The following is a 25191-nucleotide window of genomic DNA, read 5'->3' as shown; positions in this document are numbered from 1 at the left end:
TGATAGTACGCGTCTTTGAGATCCACTGTACATAGGAAATAATTTTGACCTATGAGAGGTACTGTAGATCTTATTGACTCCATCTTGAAATGTTTGGTTACTATAAATTTGTTCAATTTTTTTAGATTTATAATTAAACGGTACGTGCCGTTCGGTTTTTTTACTAAAAATAGAGGGGAGTAGAATCCTTTCCCTTCTTCTGACTTCTGTACTGGGACAATCACATTCATGTGACACAGCTGCTGAATGTTGGCCCATAACTGAAGATTTTGAGTCTTGGTAAATTTGGGAGAAATCTGGAAGTTTTGAGGGGGGGGATGGAGAAATTCTATCCTGTAACCTGATTTTATAATCTGCCGAATCCAAGGACTCGGAGAAATTTCCTCCCATTTTGTTACAAAATAAGAAAGCCTCCCCCCCACCTGTAAGTCATTGTCTTTTTTGTTTTTGGTCAGGGTTAAAGAGGTACCCGCGACCTGCTCCGCCTTTTGCGTAGCTCCACCTGCCAGTCTTTCCCTTTCCTCTATATTGGGTTTTATTTTCCCTAGAGGGGCGAAAGGAAAAAGAGGGTCTTTTAGGGGAAGGTTTGTTAACTGGAAACCCCTTTTTTCTATCCGCAGCTTTTTCCAGGATAGAATCCAGTTCGCTGCCAAATACGAATTCTCCCTGAAATGGAATTCCACATAACATGGTCTTTGATTTAACATCACCGCCCCACTGTTTTACCCATAATGACCTACGGACTGAGTTAGTCAGGGCCGCTTCTTTAGCCGAGAATCTTAAGGCTTCAGCAGATGCATCGGCAAGGAATGCGGTAGCGGATTTTAAGAGGGGCATGGACTCTATGATGGATTCTCTAGGGGTTTTATTTATAAGGTGGTTTTCTAATTCTGAGAGCCACAAAAAGAGGGTTCTAGCTACAGAAGTGGACGCAATGTTTGTTTTTATGTTTAGGGAGGATGCTTCCCACGCTTTTTTCAAAAGGGCATCAGCCTTCCTATCTAAAGGGTCTTTAAGCTGTGCAATATCCTCAAAGGGAAGGTCAGTTTTTTTAACCACTTTGGTGACCTGAACATCTATTTTAGGTATAGGGTCCCATAAAGCATTATCTTCAAACAGTAGTCTATTGCGAAATTCTTTAGAAACTGATATTCTTTTCTCTGGGGCTTTCCACTCCTCTAGAACTAGATCTTTTAATGTGTCTACCACTGGAAAGACCCGTTTCTTTTTATATTTTAGTCCTCCGAAGAGTTCAGACTGAACCGAGGATGGTTCAACCACGTCCTCGATATCTAGTGTATTTTTTAATGCTTTCAATAGATTATCCAGTTCCTCTGAGGAAAATAGATATTTTGCCTGATTTAGATCTCTAGGTTGAGTCTCTTCAAAGTCCACTTTCTCACTAAGGGATCCTGAGGGAAAATCCGAATCCTCTTCAGAAGAGGATGTTTGGATATATTTAGTTTTTTTCTTAGGGGGTTCAGGTAAGTGGGCCGCAATAGATGAGGATACTTCCTCTTTAATCACTGATCTTAATTCATCTATTAAAGAAGATCTTTCCTCTTTGAGGATTTTATTTAAGCAGTCTGGACATAAACTCTTTTTATAATCCTCTGCCATTTTTGCATTACACAGCCCACAACGTTTGGAAGGCTTTTTAACTGGTTTTTCCCTCTCTCTTGGTTCCTTTTCTCTGGGCTCTTTCTGATCCTTGCCCTGAGAAGGTACACATAATAACAGCCATTAATACATAGAAAAAGCTGAAATGTGACAGAGAGGTAGCCCAGGGCTTGTACTTACAGGTACCAGGACCTGGAACACGTTAATCGCTTCATCTGCCATGAGGGAGATGGAGACGCTGGAGCCAACTTAGTGTTTGACTGAGACCAACGCCATATGCCTGAGGCTTGGCGGTTTTATGTCTGGGCTCCTCCCCCACCCCCTCCGGAGCGACCCGGAAGTGTTACCTGATTGGATGTCCGGACCGGAAGTTCCTCGTGATGCGCCAGAATTTCGCGCCACAATGACTCGATGCCGGAGCGTGCGACAGATTTTCCCCGAGGTATGCCGCTTTCAATTTTCCTCTTCCCCGGAGCGGAGAACCAACTTTTGGCCGCCGGCCCGGCAGGTAACTTTTCTGCCCCTGTACTCTATTCTTCTTTCCCCTTGCTGAACCCAGCATTAGCCGCGCGGGACCGTTGGATAGGTTCTAGCCGGGGAGAGTACAGGGGACGGGGGTGTCTTTAGGTCTTTTCCCAGCACTTAGGAAAGTGTGGGAGCGGACTGGTTCCTAAGAACCTTACCATTTGTGTTCCTCAGATAGGAAACTCTTGCGACTTGTATCCCCTAGGGACAGGAAGACACTGGTGTGGGGTGCTAGGGAGGAGCCTTTTAAACTTTTGTGACTTCCTGTCCCTACAGGATATAAGGAGCAACCTCCAGGTGGGGGCCGTCATGGGAACGTGGTGGAAAAATTGTTTTGGGGGTGAGGGTGGAAAACATCTTTGAGGCTGTTATCCTAAACTCTTAAGATTCTGGCAATAAACATAACTGCTAGTGCTGCATTAATGGTTTCTATGAGTTGCTAAAGGTAACGGTTAGCATTAGGAAAAGTGGGGGCTCCAAGCTAGAATTTTGCCCTGGTGCATGTAAGACTTTAGTTATGGCACCGGTGAAAAGGGTAAAAATACTGTCCTTCCAGCAGGCAGAGATGGTAATGTATCTAGCTGCCCATGTTATGTTGTGCTGTGGCATCATCGAAACCTTAACGGCATGTAACATACTAGTACAGTTCATCACACTGCAGCAAACACCCACCATTAACGCCCATGGGTGCCAGCACCTTTGATGGGTATTAGCTCATTAAATGCTTCTAGAAAAACTTACCACCTTTCAGAGCGTAGCTGCGTAAAATGGCAAAATTACAAGATGTTATGTAAAAGAGTTTTTGGCATCATACCACAAAACAGCAGTACATCAGATGTTTTGAAGGGATCCTTCACCAGTGTGTTGTATAACAGATTATCACCTTCCAGAGCATGTTTCATGCCCAGGGTGGCGGCATCATTCAAACAATCAACATTGACGCGAGATGTAAAATGGTTGTATAAAGTCACAGAGGTGGAAAGTTTAGAACTGAAGTCAAGCTCTCCTCGCCTCAGAAGACCCCCTCTGATTTGATTGACTACATAAACCAGACTTCAGAAGAGACACTTACTGTTGTTCATGAATGAATGCATTGAATACATCAATTAAAGCAAAATGGGGCAATCTGAAGTAAAGAGAGCTTGACTTCAGTGCTAGATTTTCCGCCTCCTTGACTTTATACAACCAATTTACATCTCACTTCAAATAAAATTTTCTGAATAATGCACAACACAGGTCCCTAAAAGGTATTATAGCTGCTATACGTCAAACTGATAGTGGTTAATTAGGGCAATTTCTTTGACAGGTTCCCTTTAAGTTTGATTATGGGTGTGTCAGTAAAATCTGATTGATCACAGTGAAAGCTTCAGTCAACATAAAGTATTTTTATTAGCCGTGTGAAAAACAACTTCAAATAAACTTCTATTTACACCAAAATCTTTCTATATTTACCAAAGAGCCATATTTAATAGACATAATTTCCCAAGGAGCTGATACTGCATTTAATGATCTCTGAACACTGATCCATATTCTTCTTAATCCTATAGAAGTGTTCAACATATTCAGAGCGTCCCAGAAGCTCCACAAAATCTTCGTCATGTGTAATCACAAGAAGCTGGAAATTTCGCTGCCTGGAGCGGCTTTTAATGATCCTACCAAAACAAGCAAAATTGACTGTAATAAACTCAAAAATAAAAGTGATTAAAATTTTAAAAAATGAACAAAATACAAATGAACAAACTTTTAGGTGAATGGACTTCAGCAGGAAGACCAGGATCCAGACCAGCGTTCAGGCTCAAACCCCCTCCAGTAACAATCACGATCAGAGAGGTCCTGATTGCTGTTAACTGTTTAAATGCATGTGTACACCACCAGTAGCAGCATCAATTGCAAGTATTACCGGGGATGAGCTTTTTTTGGAATAAACAAAGTTGACTTTATATTTATGGTTCTCAGGCCCCATTCACACGACAGCACTATTTGCAGTCGTATCAAGGCCCGCAAAGAAGCCTATGGCACCTGGTCAGGGTGTGTTCAGCACCATGATGCCACCCCGCTTCCTATGGAGAGGACAGGGGTAAAAAGTGCTCACCCTTTCACCCTCCTCCACCAGCCCATGTGCTCGCCTGGGTTACAGCCATCTGCATGTGGCCTTACATTTTGACCATACCGTTTTTATATTTTTTTTCTCTTCTTTAAATTGTATTTATTAATACCAGCCTTTTTTAATTTTGAAGATTATTAGATTGTATACTTAGCATTAAGGAAATCTTGTAATTTTAATGCTCCCTAACGTAGGGTTCAATGTGGACCTTGAGAGGAGGGGATATTTAGGTCAACTCCAGTCATTTCTGTATTCAGGTTAAGCTTTATAGGGAACCAGTCATGAGGCTTTGGGAACACAAACTGCAATCGGCATGTTGTCCAGCAGGTGGACAGGATCACAATTATATACATCTATATAATGTCCTTTCCTGGTAATATCCCATAGGCCAGGTACTTCATCACAACACTTGGACCGCAGATGCTGAAGGGTGGCTTGCATCAGTAAGTACACGTCATGTGAGAAGTAATTTAGGAGGGGCCATACTGCTCTCTAATAAGAATTCAATTCACTCATGAACTTCTCTGGTTGGTCCTCTATAAGACACTTTGACCTATTAATTGATTCTATGTGAGCCTATGAAATCCTGGATATATAAGCAGTAGTGATTTCTGGCAGCTGTATGGATTGTCTTTTCTGGCGGCCGGACCAGCCAGGCGACAAGTACGATGGTATCTGTAGAACCACGGGACAAGGCTTTTAACTATTGTAGATGACCAATTAGTGACAACCAATCAACTTACTCAACCAAAGCGTGAGCCAGGGATTCTATATTTTCACGATCCAAATTAGTAGTCGGTTCGTCCAGGGCAAGAATTCCACAATTCAGGCAAAATGTTTCCGCCAGTGCCAAACGAATGATGAGAGAGGCTAGGACCTGGATAATTGTGATCATTTTACTGCTTTTAGTTTAATATTCAGTACAGCAACATATTGAAGTATAAAGTGTCGACTTACATCTCAAATATTCTAGGATCATGTGACTGCTTTAGAAAAGAGTTGTGATCTGCACATACAGAAAACATGATTTTGATACTATAGATGTACCTTTTGTCCTGCACTGCAGCGTCCTCTCATGTCCAATGCCGTATCTCCTTTAATCATCACTACCCTATAGTTATAGGTTCTTCTTTTATCTGCAGCTGAAACCGTTTCATCAGCGTCCGATCTGATCTCAATGTACTCTATGTCTGGAAAATGGTAGAGAAGCGCATATTCAAAATACTATGCATACAAGACAATACATCTTGTACACACGTTATGCTTCTGTATACTAGGGCTGAATGTATGACGGTTCCCCATCACATTCCCACTGCTGACAGAGATCAGGGTAAAACACATCACACCAGGTGCACAGACACGCAAGCTCTCTAGTGTGGCACAAGACTGTTGCACAGGATTCAGAGAGGTATCAATCCTTAAAAAACCTATTTCAACATGATGCAAAGGGGAATCCAATTTTGTGGTATAGGACTATGCAGCACACGTGGATTGCTGCTTCTCCCACATTTGATTTGTAAAACACTACGGAATATAATGGTGCTTTATAAATAAACATTATTATTATTGTTCTGAATTTGATAAGGGAATTAATCTTATTACAATTATGCGATCTCTACTGCCATAATAGTTATGACAGCTTTGGTCACATTTTTTACCATATTTTTTGGACTATAAGACGCTGATAGGATGTAGTAAATATGATGCATAGGAAGCTCAGGGTGCTTTCACATGTAATGTTTCAGGGATGTGTTTTACAAGTTACTATGTGTTTGGCTACTCTGAAAGAGTCTTTCTTCGTTGCTGCAAGTATAAGCAGTTGTATTAAGATTTTCACAGCTGCTTACTCTTCCAACAATGAAGGAAACACTTTCAGCCAAACGTATGGTGACATGTAAAACGCATCCATGCTGACACCAAAACTCCACATGTGAACACACCCTCAGGGTACAGAGGGCGTTAGTCATTATAAAGGGTTGAAAGCTGATGGTGTGCTGGGCAGGGGGGGGGGGGCTTGCATGTAACAAGGCTTTATCTATATATGTAGTAGAGTTGTGTAAATTTATATAGAAGAGATGTCTGTGTGTGAATGTAGTGGAGCTCTCATAGAGATGTGTGTGACCACCAAATGGGTGTCAAGTATATTTTTCCTTTTTTTGATGTTCAAATCTGTGTGTTTTATGGTAAGGTGCGTCCAAAAAAAAAGGGTAATTTCTCCCTCAAGAAAACAAGGTCTCCTTCTCAGTTACTTAACTTCACTTTATTCTCTATTTTGCATCAAATTCAGTAATATCCAATCCAATACCTTGTCCTCTATAGGTACTGCGCCAGAGGTCACGAATAATTTTATTGATTTCTTCCATTTTCATGCTGTGGAACTTCATTATAGCTCTGTAAGAACAATTAGATTTTATCAATTCTTTTGCAGATATTGTACTTATGTTAACAATATTGACTTGCCCCATCCCTCCCTTCTAGATTTGCTGTGGGACGGAATGTATGATCCCTTCTGTGCAAGCGTCTTCTACATTGATCATTGGTTCCTGTCCTTCGCTCTAATGCAGCAGTTAGTATAATGCCTTTGATAACTACGCCCATTACATTGGCAGATAGCTCTGTAGCACCTACTGAACACATTTGTTGAAGTGAAAACCTTCCCTATGCATTGTTTTAGTTACTGTGAATCTTCAGTGTCCCCTGTGCTGGCCCCGCTGCAACAGGTGTCGGTATTTATTCCAGCGGCTCCCATCATTACCCACCGAATATTCAAGCCATTCCTCTGAAGAGAAAGCGTTCCTGTGTGTCTATTTAGGTTATTAGTTTTACCCTGATGTCTATGTGGTTCATCATTTATGTTTTATGTAATAGAAACATCCAAAGGTACGATAAAGCTGAGGGGCCTATACTTTCTACTGGGGCTGAGGGGCAGGTCACAATAGCCTGATAGGCTGCTCTGCCGAATGTTACTATGGTGGAATTAAAAATGTTTACAGGGAATGTGCAAGGTTTGGGTGAAACCTATACTAGTTGATGGTGTTCCCTTATATCAGAAAATAAACACATTACATAGTTTTATTGCTGGAAACACATTTGACTCCAGAAAGGACACGTTTACTGTATAAAACCTGTAATGGGCACTTTTGTTACACCGCCTATTCCCTGGTAGTGTCCTTGATGGTCTATTCTTTATTAAGAAAGGACTAGATCAATTTCTAGGGCTAAAGACCTTCAAGGGAAATATGTGTTCACAATTTCATTGATGGAACCCTCTATAATATATTAGGAGTATATGTAACACTATTGACTTGCCATGTAGTAAGTGCTGCACCTGACGTTAGATTTTATTTTACAAAGAGTGTAATGATTTGGATAGTTATTTTCACATACTTTTCCCCAATATAATCTATAGAACATTCTAAGAATATTATTTAAAAGTTAACAAAATGTACCTGAGAGAGGAGGTTAGTAGTACACATTACATTTTGTACACCAAAACCTGGTAAATTCAAGGGGTAGGTGGTTTATTGATATGCGAGTATAAGTTAGCGAACATGAATCTGTGATTCTCAGTCCTTCCTGTACTGCTCAGCGGAGATCTCAATGCTACACATCTGCATAAAGTTTCCATATAATCTGTTATCATGATAATCTAAATTACATGTACATAGCAGAAATCTCAGAGTGAAACTTTGTACCAGGAGTGGACAAAAGAAAATGAAGAAGGAGGTAATTTGCAAAGTTTATAATGTTTCTTGTATTAATCGTAAGTTGCTTTATTTAGCATAATTAATGGATCATTATTTACTATCATTTCTGCCACTTTCAGAATTTCTATTTCCTCAAATTAATGTTTTAAACGGAGCTGCAGAAAATACTTTGCAAAAGTACATGCACCCTCTGCTCCTGAACCCGGAAAATGATGAAGGGTTGATGTTGTACATATTTATTAAATATTTTGTAAAGGTTTATAAAATTGACAAAAAAACTTTTTTTTTTCTTTTAGTTAATTGTCTGCTAATTGTTATATGTAAAGTGGTTCCAAAAAGAAGAGCAGAATAGAACTGCAAATATTGACTTGGACGTTCAGGCACCAATCACCCCCAGTCACGAAGGAACAATAGGAATCTAAACCCATAAAAACCAAGATTAACAGTAACATATAATTCTATTGTTACTTTGTCTTAACAGAACACCCACTGCAAAATCTTACAATTATTGTTGATTATTAAACAATATTCACCAATTTTTAACATTCTTCTAAAAGCATAGGTTCACCACATGTCCTTAAGGTAGATACAACATAGGGCATATATTAAGGATATAAAAGCTGGGTTTCAGATGTCTGTGTTGGGCGAGTCTGTCACGGCTGAATCAAACTGTAAATTAAAGACGGACTGTGGCCATTATTTTCTGTATGAGGCAGTAGATCCCTGGTTATTCTGGAAGTCACAGGATCATAGATCACGGGTGGTTGGAGAAATGCAGCAGCTCCTGCAGACCATATTTCCCAGACCACAGATCTAAAACTAACGTAAGGCGCCATGACAGAACAAGGTCAATATTTCCCCCACTAGTCACTTAATTCAGTCCAATTATTGACAGATCAGTAAAGGAAATACGTGATTCATAACAAACATGCCAATTGCTAACCCATGACATGGATGCTTCAGAAATGAATCAGCAGTCAGACTATTATAGACATGAGAGAGAAAAGATGTTTATCATTATTACGAAATACGTAATAAGTTTTCTCCATTTCCATTATCATCTATTGGGGTCAAGATCTCATAACGCAGCAAATTCCCATCCTCAACTGTAGATTCAAGCTGAAAACCACAGCTGTTTGTTATCAGGGTCAAACAAAGTATCTACACTGCTGTATGACAAAAAGAAACTGCAGTGATAAATGTGAGGAGGGTATCAATGAAATAATGGTGTGAATGGAAACCTAGCGATAAAGTAATATATGGTCAATCCAAAAGCAGACAAAACATGTATATGGAGGGATCCATGGAATGAAGAATAATGTTAGCTCTGAAAATAATATGATCAATCTGATACTAGAATAAGGATTGGGAAAGTAAGATAAATCATTACTTATGAGTACGTATAAGAAATATCCCATCGCTTAACACTTGAGTTGACCTGTAAATGATAACCTGAGCAGACTCCCTCCTCCAATATTATGGATGCATCTGTATTTGAATTTCTATATTTACAGTAAACAATTACAAAGTGTAAACGGAGGTGTAAGTACTCACTGGTCTAAAGTCTTGTAATAAATATCCAGGTCTTTGTTAGCCAGCTCTGTAGTCCTCATTACAATCATCATCTCTCTGTGCTTCTCTTCAGCATCTTTGTACTGCGGCTCACGTAGTTCCTTCTTAAAACGTATGATCTCATCCTCGTAACCTTTTTGCCTGCCAAGGGCCAGACTATGGTTTGTTTTCAACCCTTCAATCTTGTCTTCCAGTTCTTGATACTCACTAAAAAGTAAAGTAAAGAGTTTATTACCAGGCACCTATTACACCTAGTGATAACCCTGAAGAAAAACCCTTTCTTAATATTAAAACCCTCAAGAATACGGAGCGGCCTAAGATGCCCATGGCATAAACTGTCTGCAAACATAGTAGGTTTTACATGGAAGGGTAATGTGAATTAGTGATGTATTCATCCCTCTATAGAACTGGCCCTACAAATAACATGGTGAATTTATTTGGCCATGAGTTTTATGTCTACAGGGATCTTCCACTCAAAGAAAGGAAGAATCCATTGTTTAAAATCCATTGTTTCAGTGGAAGGAAAGCTTATGTCACAGGAGTTCGGGAGCCGCCTATTATTACTTTCCGTTGAAATAACCAAACTCTAGGTTATGCAAGTTTGAAATATCTGGGAGCAATGAAGATGGGAGTACTGTATTTATGCTTTAACAAAAGAACAATTAGGAAGAAGGATTAATGTAAAAAGTAGAGATGAGAGGGATTGTTTTTTAAGTTCGGGTCAGGGGTTCGTCAATCCGCCAAAAAGTCGGAGTTACGTGAGACGCACCTGAAGCCCTGACCCAAAATTAAAACAGAAACCCAAACCATACTTACTTTCTAAGCTGCATGGCATTCATCTGCCCCATCTCTTTTAAGAGCCTGTTTCTTTCCTCTTCAACTTTCTTAAGCTCTTCCATTCTTTTTCGAAGAGTTAGGTTGTCTTGGAGACATCGTTCCTGTATCTAAGTGCATGAAAAGCTTCATCAAAGATGATCTATTTTTTCATAACTTTGTCATAATTGTAAGAGTAGAACAGATTTTCAGTATTAAAGAGCACAAAAGGTGCTTTTACCCTTTAAATAAAGGCGGTAGAAATGTCACACTGAAAGATTGACACTTTTCTTAATGAACCAACCACTTTCTTTGTTTTCTGTTAGGCTCTTGTTGCCAAAAATCTTCAGCTTACCATATCATACCTCGCTGCTGGAAGAAGGAAGAGGACAGGGAGGTCTGGCCTTTGCTTGTAAGGCTGCATTCACACTGCCGTTGCCCGCCGTACCGTAGCGGGCAACGGCAGCGAGCGGGGAGAGGAGGAGGGGGTGAGCGCAGCTCACCCCCGCCCCTCTCCATAGGGATACATGGCGCACGGCGCCGTACTACGGGAAAAGATAGGACATGTCCTATCTTTTTGCCGGGTACAGAGCGGTACAGTGCTGCACGTGTGCCGCACCGTACCGCTCCCGTAGGGCGCAGGGCACCCATTGCCGTCTATTGGGGACGTATATCGGCATTGGCCGGATATACGTCTCCCATACGGTCGTGTGAATGTAGCCTAAGAGTGTGTGTTGTGCGTCGTGGCTCAGGCAGAGGAAAAGGAGAGGAAAGTCCCGCTGATTTATCTCCGGAGAAAAACTGCTCTTGTAGAGGAGTTAACGCAATCTCTGCCTGAACCCATATTTGTAGGAGTGCAGATACCTCAGAGATGAAGCCCCATCCCTTCAAATGCTGTGACTGCTATGGATTTTGGCGACTAAAGGGTTACTAGGATTGGAGTTGTTTTCTTCCTTGGAGCAAAGTTCATGGCACTCGCAGATGTCATAAGAGCTACGTTAACCAATGCACAGATGAGCCAGTGCAAGTAGAATAACCATGTCAATATGACAATGCAGTGTAGCGTTTTATAGAGGAGGGGTTTGCCCATGAAAGAAAGTTCTCAAATTTTAATCCCCTCGTGTTGTTTACACAATAAAGATAATTTACGTTACAGATTTATGCCTTACTTTACAAATTACAATAGATCTGCCCAGTTATGTTTCTGGATGCAGGACCATCAATTACAGTGAAGGGGCCGATTTGGGCAAGGAGAGCTCGACTTCAGTGCTAAATTCTCTACCTCCTTGACTTTATACAACTAATTCACATCTCACTTCAAAGCTGATTTTCCGGATGATGGCACCATACAGGAACATTATAGAAACATTATCTGGAGGGTGTTTAGCTTCATGACAACATACTAGTAGTTTATTATTTCAGTATCTGATGACAGGTTCCCTTTAAAACAAACCAGTCATCAGCAATTTAACTAATAAACCACCACCAGAATATTGTCAAGCAGCGTAACACCTTCTAGTTATTGTTTCTTTCATGGTTCTGTGTGTTGGTATTATCCTGAAAATCAACTTTGAAGTGAGATGTGAATTAGTTGTGTAAAGTAAAGGAGGAGGAGAGGTTAACACTAAAGTCAAGGTGGGGAGCTCTGAAAGCCTCCTCCTCTGTGATTAAAGAACATGCATCTGACTTCAGGAGATATCAGGGATGTCTCTTGATGCAGGATCATCAATTACAGGGAAGGAGGCTTCCAGAGGAAGAGGGAGCTTGACTTCAGTGAAAATCTCTGCCTCTTTGACTTTAAGCAATAAATTAACATCTCACATTAAAATAGATTTTCTTGATGATGCCACCACACTTAGTCATGAAAGAAACATGATCTGGAAGTTGTTTGGCTGCTTGACAACATACTTGTAGTGGTTTATTAGGTAGATTTTTGCTAACAGGTCCCCTTTATTGCTTTGAGCCAGCAACCACAATCTCAATGTAGGTCAAAAGTAACACAACATATGGTAATTTTAAATTATGCAAAGAGACTTGATACTCACTTTTTGTGTGTCTATATCCTGTCTAACAGTGATCATCTCTCTATTTATTCTTTCTTTCTGTTTCTCACAATCGTTTAGTCGAGAGATTAAGTCTTGTAGTTCAGCATCCTTTTGCTGTAGGACAATACCAAATGTTTAACCTTCGAGAACATTTATTAAAAATGGGCCTATTCACAGTTTTGTTTTTATTTAGACAGAAAGTACCTCTTTGAATTCTTCTCGTCCATCATTTACATATTTATCAATATCTCTCATAAACAAGGTGATTTTTTTCACTTTTTCCTTAATATCATTGAGCTGGAAAACAATAAAAAAACATATAGATTATTAACAGATTTTAAAAGACCTTTATAAATCCTGAAACTACAACCTGATGGGTGCGAGGATTTTTTAAATGGTTTATAAGCCAGCTACTCCCCTCCCCTCCCCCATGACATCCTCACTGCTCTCACTATAGCCTACAACAGGTTATAGTACAATTTTACGCCAGGCAGGTCCTGGTGTAGAACTGCACCGGATATACTGAGAGGCTGCACTGGCACAATGCACCAGCTCTTAATAAATCCCCCCATCCCATATATGACATTCCTCGTTTGTACATTTCACACATAAATATTGTAAACAACAAATTTGCCTCTTGTTAATAAAACCATGACCTTATACCTTCTCTTGTGCTGCTCTGTTGCTGGAGTCTTTTCTTTCCAGAATCTCGTGCTTCTCCTGCTGAAGCTTTTCGAGTGTTGCTTCCAATGGGGGTAGTTGCTCCCTGGCTTCCTGAAAATAAATCAATCACCATTAAAGAGGATCTAGGGGAAACCCCACTTCCTCTCAATGCACGCCCCACCATGATTTTCTCTTGTACACTACATTTCTTGTATCTATATAATAGTTGTTTCTTTGCACTGCAGCCTGTTTGGGATCAGGCAGCATCTTGTTCTGTAGATTCGACCCGCCTTCTCTTCCTTTTAACCTTTCTATCATTTCTTTCTCCAAAAATTACCCAAAAACATATTACAAAACACTTAAAGAGAACCCGTCATGCAAAATAACCCCCCTAAACTAAATATAGTTTCATAAACTGCCATTAGAGAGCATTGCCTCTATCCCTTCATTGTCCCTCTACATGCCTGTAAACCTAAGCAACTAGAAAATGGAGCAACTGGTGTTTGTGATTTCCACCACATTTGGATCACTAAGAAACTGAGTCTACAAAGCTTATGAAGTGCCCCACACAATGCTGGTTTTACTTGTGGGTGAGCTGGGAGATGGTAGCCCACCAGAAAGTTAAATGTACTGCAAATAATAAACCCTCACACAGCTCTGTAAACTGAAAAATAAAAAAGATAAAGGTTTTTAATGTAGGAAGTAAGGAACAGAAATTGGTAAAAGGGCGTGGTCATTAAGTGGTCAGAAAGTCACTGAGGTCTACCACATTTTGCCCTATGCACGGCTGTAGTGTGTAATGTGAGTGTGTCCAACATGCCATTTTTGATACAACAAAGAATGTCAATACTGAATGTCTAAGTAAGCAATGGATAATCTAAAGGAACATGAAATAGCTTTTCATGGTAAAATTCCAGACCTTTCAATTCCAGGAAAAGCAGTACAAGTTGGTGACAAGGTGGCATAAAATAAGATCAGTGGTGGAAGGTTAAAAAATGTACATGTAAATAATACAGGTTTGGACACTGGTAGCCGATCTTAGGCCTGATGATAAGAAACCCAAAGAAACAGTTCTGAAATGAACAACACCAGACTCACATCAGCAGAACATGTTCACTTGTATTGAAATTGCTTCACCTTCCCAATATCAAGTGCAGGAGTTGAAAATGAGTGATAGACAGAAGCATGTTGTATCTTGCAAATGACGATTAAATAAATAACTCCATGGGGCACATTTACTTATCCGGTCCAGTCGGGTTCTCCGACGCTGATGCAGGTCCGGCCAGGATTCACTAAGGTAGTGCGCCCGATGTCCACCAGATGCCGCTGCTGCGCTGAAGTCCGCTGGAGTTCACCAGAGTTCACTATCCTATCCTGGGTGCAGGTAAGTGCGTGTGAAGCGACACATTTTTTTTTTTTTTAAATTCCGCGTTTTTCCGTTGGCCATGCCCCCGATTTCCGTCGCATGCATGTCGCGTCGATGTGCCACAATCCCATGGAATGCGTCAAAAACCTGTGGCAATTCGGGGAAAAACGGCACAATCAGTAATATTCAGGAAACCCGACGAAAAATAGCGATTCGGGCCCTTAGTAAATGACTCCCCATATGTTTGACATACATGGACCAGATGCAATACATCATGCTTCATAAAACTTGTTTCCATCTAATCGGGTGAGTTACATCAAAGTGGCACATGGGACACTGACATTAACCATTTCAAGGGATGTCAAACTCGTCATTTTTCCACTATTCATTATCTTCTGTAAATCACACAAAGTGAAACAGGGTTTGGTTTTTGTGGCCCACCCTATGTAGAAGTAATACATTATCTTTAGAAGTAATTTGATAACCACAATACGGTTTCTAATGAAGTAAATAAAGATGTACGATGAATCCATAATCACTAATATAGTCCCTATACTTAGAATGTTACACACTTATCAGATACACTAGCAACCTCCCACAATAGAGAAAAACCACATCCTCCCTTAGGCTTTTTCATGTCACTCAAACTTGTCCTACATTTTATTATTAAAACACTCTTGTACCATTAAAGTGATACCATATATGATGTTATAAAATTTTTGTTACATTTTATACAGTGGTTTATATTACTGTAATATAATCTTACACAAAGTTTTCAAAACTGTTAACATTTGCCTTTTGGCATAACTAGTTCTCTTCTCATTCATGGACCACTGGCAGTATTTTTACACTTACTCCCGGGGTAATCCGGGAATATGAACGTCTGATACAAAAGCCCTTAATGCTATAACTAAATGAATACAACTAAACTCAATGTCATTAGTCACAAAGTGGAGCTTAAATAGTTCGATTTTGTGATTCACAACATGTTATTGCCTTTCTAAAGTAGGCAGAGCTAGCACCAAGATGGCCGCCATCTACAACTCCCATGATGCCTCAGTTCTCAGTAACAGCCCCTCCCTCTTATGCTCTGCTCCCAGTGATGATGTAACAGACTGTCCTGCTCTGTTACTATAGTAATGATGTGCAATGGCCATCCCTGCACATCATCTCACGGAGATGACGTCTCACACAACACTGGCCATACTGGCTGCACTGCAACCAACCGACTACAGCCAAATGTAGTGGTGATCACATGACCTGACCAGAGAAGTGCAGGAAAGGTGATGTGGACATGTGACCAGCGGCCATCGTCTGTCTTGTGTCTCCTCCAGAACTGATTAAAGGGCCAATAGCATTTACATTCTCCATCATAGTGTGTGTCCACAGCATTTTAAATAACTAATTAGGTATTAGCTTATATTTTAATTACCTCTTTTCTGGAATACCACTTTTACCTATTAACGAAGTTTGACTACGTCACACGTCGACTGCAGGTGTTTGGAGAGGGTGCAAGGGCTGAGCCCTCTCCATAGCCGATGAGCGTTTGCTACGTATTGCAGCAAACACCCACCGGTAACACTCACTGGTTAGAGATCACATGACCCTCCATCTGCGGCCATTTTATGGACAGGAATATCTGGCTGATGAGGTAAAAGACAGGAGGATTCACTTTACGTAAGAAAGTGGTGCAGAGCTATTAAGAGGTGTATATTGGTAAATTAAGTGGACAACACCTTTAAGTGTATTACTACAGCATTTACAGATGTTGCAGCAGATTTACTTGCCTTAACCTCTCTTGATAAACACTGCAGCTCAGTTGCAAGTTCAACATTCTGTTCCTCCAGCTGTTGGCGACGTTGGAGCCTACCGGAAATATTAAGTTTCTCTGCCCTTAGTTCGTTGGTTGCACTCTTCAGTTGCTGGACTTGATCTTGTTGGTCTTGTATTCGCTTACGTATAAGCTCAACTCTACCTGAAACTATAATTTGAAAGAAACAATAGTCTGGTTTGCTCCCTAATGAAAATACATAGTTGTAAATACAAAATCTCTGTTGTATCTTATTTTATTCACATTTTTGGCATATGATTTCAATGTAATTTCTTAAGTCTTATTTACTTTTTATAAACATTTGGTGTCTCAATGTAAAAGAACACAAACTGGAGCCTGCCCCTATCTCCTTACCATTATCCAGGTCGTGCTGTTTTTCTTGCTTCTCTTGGTTCACCTGTTGGACGGTGCGACTAAGGTCTACTCCATGAAGTTTGGTGGCATACTGTGCTATCTTCCTCTCTACATCTCTCAACTCCATCTAAAAGTAATGATAATTAAAGTAAACAATTCATGATTAGTTAGTGAATTTAATTAATTCAAGATACTTAAATATAATTAGCTAAAACAAAATGCAATTCATCCAAGTAAAAAAAAAATTGATTTATATCAGTGTTCTAAAAATAAAGAATATTACCTCATAACCTCACCTCATCATTTCCATGTGATGGAATAGAAGGACTTCCATCCCCTCCTTCCACTATATCCCTCTCACTCGTTTATTGAAATGCTTTCTTTTTTATGCACAAGCCCAATGGGATGTTTATATACACTTATATACACTGTATTACCGGTGACTACATCCTTTCAGCAGATTTGACCAGCTCAAGCATTTACCTTTTAACCTTTTTACCACTTACCTGATATCTATCCATTAGAGAAATGTCCTGCAAACAAGCCTTGGCACTCTCCTCTTCAGACATGAATGTTGCTATGAGAGTTTCCTGTTCTTCAACATCATTTTTAAGCCGTTGTATTTCCCGATTTATAGCTGCAAGTTTGTTCCTGAGGTCTGGGATGTCTTTTTCTTTAAGTTCATTAAGCATTTGTCTGAATAAAAAGTAAAGAGTATTTTTTGCAAAAAGTTCTAGAACAATTTATTTATTGTGCATTGTTGTGCTGGAAAAGCCATACCAAGACATACATTAATTCAATTAATCATAAGAATATACAGCCATTCACAGACAGAAGCTTTCTATCATGCCTGCAGTACTGATGGAATTTTCAGATGATTTAAAGACTGGATAATGTTTATGTTAACACATTGTGGTAATTACATAGCAAAATGCTGCCCTCTTGTGGCAAGTAGTAAGCTTTATTTTGTGCTAAAGAAAGCATTAAAGAGGACCTGTCACTCAAATAATCTATCTATGCAGCTTCCTAGTCCTACCCCAGGTGCACAATGTTAAATTGCAAGCTTTATCGGAACCTTCCCTTTTCTTCGCTGAGCTGTGGCTGCGCAAGGAATGAGTTCTCCCTCAAGCACAAGATTTGCAGGCAGCGGGCTGCAGACATATACTACTATACTAATATACTACTTGAGGTTGATGCTTGTTTAGAGGGATAAAAGCTGGTCACAGATTTCTCTCTCTCTTTTTATATACACAAACACACAGAAATATATTCACAAGTACATAGTAGATAAATGGTAACTAATTGGGGCACTTTTTATGCTGGATTTGTCAGTTTTGTTGAAGATGGTGCAAATTTCCATCACTCAATTAACACTAATTATGGTTGTTGGAAATGGGCTTACTGAATTTCTAACAAAAATCAGTAAATGTAAATGCATCTCTAAGAGTGGGAAAATAAGAAAGCCAAAACAGAGCTCAGTGTACTTGCCTCATGGGTTTCAGCTCCATCATGTCATCCCTTCTTTTCTCCCTTCTTTTTAGTTCAGTTTCAGCAGTCTTCAGCTTATCTGGGACAAGTCGGAGTTTAGACTGCATGTCATTTATTACATCCTGCAGCTCAGCTTCTGAAGGAAAGATCCTCTGGCAAACTGGACAGCAAGGCTGGTTCTCCTCTGTCAACTGAGTGATGAACTGTGTATATACTGCAGTTGCTCCTGCCAACATTGCTGTATAAAATGAAAAAAGTATGATGACAAAAGTATGGATGATAAGTTTTAAGAAATGCAATGTAAACACATAAACTCAATGAATGTGCCCTAATATGGAGCCCAGTCTGAACACATTAAATGTTTTCCTGTGTTCAGCTGGTATTCATACATACTCTACATAGATAACCGTCTCTGGCTAAAGACACCACTAGAAGGAGTGCTTAGGAATGTCCCCAGCTGTCACTATGTTTCTCCTTGTTTCTCTGTGTATTAAAATGATCAGGCCATTTTAAGTTTTTTTTTTTTACTGCAACAAATCACAGGTTTTTTCTGTGGGTCAAGTTCCTTGGTGCACCATTTAAAAATGCATACAATGTACTGGAAAATGAAAAAAATAGTTATTGTTATGTTTTGATAATTAGGTCTTTAAAAAAAAAAAAAAAGTTATTCTCCTCATTACTATATTCATCCACCGGTATCTTTTTATACTGGATTACACAGAGCTGGGTATGTTTTTATGGCACCAGCTAATGTTTTCATTAATACTATTTTGGGGACTGTGTGACCTTTTGATCCCTGTTTAAAAAAAATATATGTATATGGATGGCAAAATGTTGCAATTCAGACACTTAACTCCGTAATTTAGGATTGGGCAATAGGTACTGTGGACCTCAAGTTCAGAAGCCTATTAGGGCAGCCAGAAGGGAAGGGCTCTTTCACATTGGCTTTGTTTTTCACGTCCATGGTTCATTGATTTCCGTGGATGCCTCATAAAGCCATTGTTTTCAAAGGGTGTTTTATCATTGGCTTTTATTTTCACTGATCCGTTGTCCGTGGAAAAAATTATGAAACATGTCAATTTTTTTCAGATGCAGATCACGAAAGCCCATTGAAGTCTATGGGTCCCAAAAAAATAAATTATGAAATGTCTGCCTTTTTTCATGGATGAGGCTGAGAAACCAGGTGTGATCTTTTCAAAGCAATGTTAACCCCTTAGCGATGAGCCAATATTCACCTTCTGACACGGCCCATTTTTCAAATTTGCCTTGTGTCACTATGGTGGTTATAACTTTGGAACGCTTTAACATATCCAAGTGATTTTGAAATTGTTTTTTCGTGACACTTTGTACTTCAGGTTAGTTGAAACATTTTGGTGCTATGTTTTGCATTTATTTATGAGAAAATCAGATATTTGGTGAAAATATTGAAAAATTCGCGATTTTATAAATTCAAAATGTTCTACTTTTTCCACACGAGTCATAACCGCAAAAAAGTACTAACTAACATTCACCAAATGTCTACTTTAGACAGTTTGAGTGCCTTTGAACGTGGCATGGTTGTTGGTGCCAGAAGGGCTGGTCTGAGTATTTCAGAAACTGCTGATCTACTGGGATTTTCACGCACAACCATCTCTAGGGTTTACAGAGAATGGTCCGAAAAAGAAAAAACATCCAGTGAGCGGCAGTTCTGTGGGCGGATGCCAGAGGTCAGAGGAGAATGGGCAGACTGGTTCGAGCTGATAGAAAGGCAACAGTGACTCACATTGCCACCCGTTACAACCAAGGTAGGCAGAAGAGCATCTCTGAACGCACAGTACGTCGAACTTTGAGGCAGATGGGCTACAGCAGCAGAAGACCACACCAGCTGCCACTCCTTTCAGCTAAGAACAGGAAACTGAGGCTACAATTTGCACAAGCTCATCGAAATTGGACAGTAGAAGATTGGAAAAACATTGCCTGGTCTGATGAGTCTCGATTTCTGCTGCGACATTCGGATGGTAGGGTCAGAATTTGGCGTCAACAACATGAAAGCATGAATCCATCCTGCCTTGTATCAACGGTTCAGGCTGGTGGTAGTGGTGTCATGGTGTGGGGAATATTTTCTTGGCACTCTTTGGGCCCCTTGGTACCAATTGAGCATCGTTGCAACGCCACAGCCTACCTGAGTATTGTTGCTGACCATGTCCATCCCTTTATGACCACAATGTACCCAACATCTGATGGCTACTTTCAGCAGGATAATGCACCATGTCATAAAGCTGGAATCATCTCAGACTGGTTTCTTGAACATGACAATGAGGTCACTGTACTCAAATGGCCTCCACAGTCACCAGATCTCAATCCAATAGAGCATCTTTGGGATATGGTGGAACGGGAGATTCGCATCATGGATGTGCAGCCGACAAATCTGCGGCAACTGTGTGATGTCATCATGTCAATATGGACCAAAATCTCTGAGGAATGCTTCCAGCACCTTGTTGAATCTATGCCACGAAGAATTGAGGCAGTTCTGAAGGCAAAAGGGGGTCCAACCCGTTACTGGCATGGTGTACCTAATAAAGTGGCTGGTGAGTGTATACATGGTTTTTTACGCATCTTCTCATTTTTGTAAGATGTTATGGGGCTATGAACGTTTTTTCACATTTTCATAAAAAAACTTAAAATCACGCTTTTGAGGGAACTGCTGAGATTTCAAGTCACTTTCAGAGACTTAAAGGAAACCTACCAGTTGAAGTGGCAGGTATAAGAGGGAACTAACGAGCACCAGCTCAGGGTGAGCTGGTGCCGGAGCTTATTTTTGTTAGTGTTTTAAACCGCAGTATCGCGGTTTAAAACACTTTTTAAACTGTATGGCCGAAGCTGCTTCGGCGCAGGGAGGTACGCGCTCGGCGCACCATGTGCGCGACCGTGCCCGCGGCTCTCATTCACTTCCTATGTAGCCGCGTGCACGGTCTCGTGCATGGTGCGCCGAAGCAGCTTCGGCCATACAGTTTAAAAAGTGTTTTAAACCGCGATACTGCGGTTTAAAACACTAACAAAAATAAGCTCCGGCACCAGCTCACCCTGAGCTGGTGCTCGGTAGTTCCCTCTTATACTTGCCACTTCAAGTGGTAGGTTTCCTTTAAATAAAACCTCATAAATTACCCCATTATAGAAACTACAGCCCTCAAAGTACATAAAACAACTTTTATGAATTTTGTTAACCCTTTAATTGTTTTACAGGGGTTTAAACAAAATCGGCTAAATGAATGTGTTTTTCATAAAATGTACAAAAACAATAAAATGTTGGATAAAATACCAAAATGCTCCACTAAGTTTGATACCCAATCTCTCCCGAGTATAACAATACCCCATATGTAGTGATACCCTGCTGTATGGGCACACGCCGGGGCATTGAAGGGAAGCTGCGCCATTCAGAGCAGATTATTCATTGCCACTTTATTTTATTTTGGCTATACAATATTTATTTATTTATTTAGCAATTTAGACATATAAGGGTTTATTTTTTGCGACATGAGATGTACTTTACAAATACTTCATTTTAGGAAGTCATTAGCTTATTGAATGTATGGAGGAAAAGAATAGAAAATTGTCAGTTTTGATTTCAGTCAGTGAGTTTCCTTTCTTTTTGTACTATAGTATCTTTATTCTATAGATCACAACAATTACAGTGAGATGTATAGTTTTATATATTTTACTGGAAAAAAACTAATGTAAAGAAAATCTTATTTGGTTTTATATTGCCATCTTTTCAGATATATAACTTTAATATTTTTTGGTTGCCAGAGCTGGTTTAGGGGTTTTCTTTACGTGTTGAGTTGTCCTTTTCAGTGGTACCATTTTGGCACACATAACTTTTTTTGATCGGGTTTTGTTTTTGCGGCATTCACTGAGCCGGTCCAATAATGTTTCTGAGTTATTGTACAGATTGTTACCGATGCAGCCATACCAAATATGTGGGGTTTTTTGATGGAGGAAACTTCAATAGCGAGTGGCTATAATATACAGCCGAAAACCGCAGCTTCTGCTTAGGAGCCGGCGCCAGAACCTTGACGTAATAGTACTGCAAAATCCAGGAACGTACCTCCCGCCATGCAGTACTATTACGTCAAATGTCTGGAAGGGATTAAACCTTCCGTTTTTTTCAAAAACGGAAGCAAAATGGAGATAATACGCAGCAGAAGCTGAGCACCAACACCAATGTCTAATAGATTTAATAAAAATGAAAAGTGTAAGTGTAAGTTCCCATATGCCCACTACAAAAAAGTTATTATTTTTACTATAAATAAAAACATCCATTAAAAAGTAATTTTTTTTTATAGACTCGAGTATAAGCCAAGTTAGGTTTATACCCGAGTATATACGGTATGCCAATGCTTATTTGCTATATTAAACATGACTTGACATGTCAACTGTCGTGAAGGGCAGCACTAATCGTATCAGTAACCAGCAGGTGTATGCTGTATACTCAGCCTTACTCCATACAACCATAACAGCACCATGACATACAAAGTACCTCATCATAGTACCTAAGAGGTTAAAGAAGTTGTTTGGGTGAGCACTAATGGGTTGAGACACAGAACAATAATAAAGTTCTACGTATTGAAAATAAAAATTCATCTTACAAAAAACAATCACGTTAATAGAAAAAGAAAGGTTATACTGTATACAGTTTCTCTAAAAAGGCAAATAAACACATCAGCAAATAATATCAATGCACTAATTTGAAGTGGTTTAAACAAAACCCCTCACCTCGCTGTTTAGAGGTTTTTTCTATATCATCCTGCAGCCGTGTCAAATCACTGTCAAAATCTTGACTACCGCAGACATCAAACACCTTTTCTTCATATGAGCCACACTGTTCTTCTTTTTTACGAAGTTCATTGCTCATATGGTTTTTATTCTGTTCAGCTGAAACCAACTCCTTGCTAAGGTAGGGGAAAAAACACAATTAAAACATTTGTTTATAATACATTATATTTATATTTATTCTGGCAAAGTGAAATAAGTCACAGTATCGGTGATCCAAGTGGTAGAACCGTAACCACATATATGGTTAAAGTGATTTATTTTAGGTTTATCAGTAAAAATTTGGTGACAAATTCCAATCAAACAATTTGAAAATTCTAGCAGATTACAACACCTTTACAATGCAATTCAAGTAGGTCAAGACCTAAAGAACATGAAACACGTTGTAATGGCCTCCAAAATTTGCAGTCTCCACACTTCAGAAATAATTTATTACAGGCGGTGCCCAGGTCACGTACAAGATAGGTTCTGTAGGTTTGTTCTTAAGTTGAATTTGTATGCAAGTCGAAATTGTATATTTTATAATTGTAACCCCGAACAGAATATTTTTGGTCTCTGTGACAACTGGATTTTAAAAACTGGATGTTGGGTTGTCATAAGAACCCGGATAAACAATGAAGTAGGGACCGACTATAATTACTATTAAATGGATTGTCCGGGTTTACAAAAAAAAAAAAAATACAAAAAACTACATCCGGTCTGGGGGAGTATAAAAAAAATAAAAACGTATCCTTTTCTCCTCCCACACTCCCGTAGTCCTACGCCAATCCCCATCAGTACTATGTCCCCATTTCTATACAGGCAGGAACACCCATCCATCCATTGCAGCGCCCCTGCACCCATCCATCCATCCAGCTTTAGATTCAATGCTGTATTAGGTGAGCAAAAGTAGGTGAGCATAAATTTTTTTATTGTTTTTAAAGCTCCCTATTTTGGAAATATTAATATTTTTTTAAGCTCATTATAACTTGTAACTTGGAGACCGTTAACTGTATTCGCGGTAACATCAAGGTTTTCATGGCCTCTGCTGAACCAGACATACTGAGTAATCAGCACAAATGCTGTTTGTCCCAGTAGCAGAGAACCTGCAAAAGTAAGTGGATTTTACAGAACCCAAATAAATTACAAGAGGCTGTAAATTTCCACCCTTGAAGAGTAACTAAACCTTTGAAGCAATTTTGTTTCAGTTGTGAAACGAACAAAGTTTTTGATCGTAAACTTTGTAAGATACTTAAAAAAAACAAACAGCTTCTCTGTACGGTTTTTCTTCATTCTCTCAGCTGCCAATGCATACAAGATAGAAAGCAGATTTAAACAAAATAAGAAAGAAAGATAGTGAAAAAAGAAGGACAGAGTAACAGATTTTCATGATAAAGAACATTACAAAGTTAACTATTATCATTATCATTTTAAAAATTTGGTCATAAGTTAAATTGGTTGCACTTTGGTAATTTTTTAAAATTCAATTTGTAATGATAATTCTAGAGCATTGTAACTCAAAACTTTGTGGGGTTTTTTTTGTGTGTTTTTCATTTCCTTGGTTATTTCTCCAGGAATAAATTGACAACTTGCTGTGTACCTGCACATTCTGAGACTGTCCAATCAGTGGTGGCAATATTGGACTGTGTAGGATTGATTTCACTTAAAAAAGGACTGATAGAGCTCAGCTGTCAATTTATTCATTTAAAAAAGTTCCATCTTCATTGCATTGATGTCTACAAGACCTCCAGAATGTCTCATTTGACCTAATGTAATAGAGAGTAAAGTAGTCCCTCGTTATGAGTATTGCCAGGGGCCCCATTATTTGGACTCCTGTTATCAGCCAATTATCCTCTAATAAAAAATAAGAAAAGGAAGGAAAACCCCCAAAAATTGTAAGAGATTCAGCCCTGACCACTGAATGATAATTCTCTAATCTGCGGTCTGTGTTAGCTAAAGGTGGAAAAAAAAAAAGAACTTTATGAACTTAAATACAAGCTATTATTGCTGACTACTCACGTTAGCCTTGCCAGTTTGTCCCGAGTCTGATTGATATCTTTATGCTTTGAATACAACCAGTCTTCAAGCTGCTTCTTGTTTGGAAAATGCCCCAGCAATGATGTTAACTCATCACTGTGTCTGGACTTTATTTTTCGAATATGTTCATCTTTTTCAGCCTAGATCACAATGAAATGTGTAAGGCAAACAAAAATGGTATGAAAATGATGACGCCAGAGAACATTAACAGTACTATATCCTAGCAAGAATTTTCTTAAAGGGAAACTCCAACATATTTTCTTTCACAAATCAATAAT

General features: G+C 39.4%; 1 protein-coding gene across 2 annotated transcripts in view; it reads right to left on the bottom strand.

Annotated features, from left to right (window-relative positions):
- Positions 1-3515: 3515 nt before the first annotated feature.
- RAD50 (RAD50 double strand break repair protein) overlaps positions 3516-25191 on the bottom strand; it is a 43645-nt gene continuing 21969 nt past the window's right edge. For both annotated transcript variants that reach the window (XM_072145991.1, XM_072145992.1), the window contains exons 12-26: positions 24896-25053; positions 22841-23016; positions 18089-18326; positions 17107-17296; positions 16601-16727; positions 16199-16396; positions 13050-13156; positions 12591-12683; positions 12387-12500; positions 10345-10472; positions 9511-9735; positions 6555-6640; positions 5297-5439; positions 4993-5126; positions 3516-3797 (exon numbers count right to left, since the gene is read on the bottom strand). In XM_072145991.1, coding sequence (XP_072002092.1) covers positions 3611-3797; positions 4993-5126; positions 5297-5439; positions 6555-6640; positions 9511-9735; positions 10345-10472; positions 12387-12500; positions 12591-12683; positions 13050-13156; positions 16199-16396; positions 16601-16727; positions 17107-17296; positions 18089-18326; positions 22841-23016; positions 24896-25053 — 2304 coding nt within the window. In that variant the 3' untranslated portion in view covers positions 3516-3610. The remainder of the gene's footprint in view (positions 3798-4992; positions 5127-5296; positions 5440-6554; positions 6641-9510; positions 9736-10344; positions 10473-12386; positions 12501-12590; positions 12684-13049; positions 13157-16198; positions 16397-16600; positions 16728-17106; positions 17297-18088; positions 18327-22840; positions 23017-24895; positions 25054-25191) is intronic.

The sequence above is a fragment of the Engystomops pustulosus genome, chromosome 4 (assembly GCF_040894005.1).
Source record: "Engystomops pustulosus chromosome 4, aEngPut4.maternal, whole genome shotgun sequence".
Lineage (NCBI taxonomy): Eukaryota > Metazoa > Chordata > Amphibia > Anura > Leptodactylidae > Engystomops > Engystomops pustulosus.
This window is presented reverse-complemented; position numbering and strand designations above follow the sequence as displayed.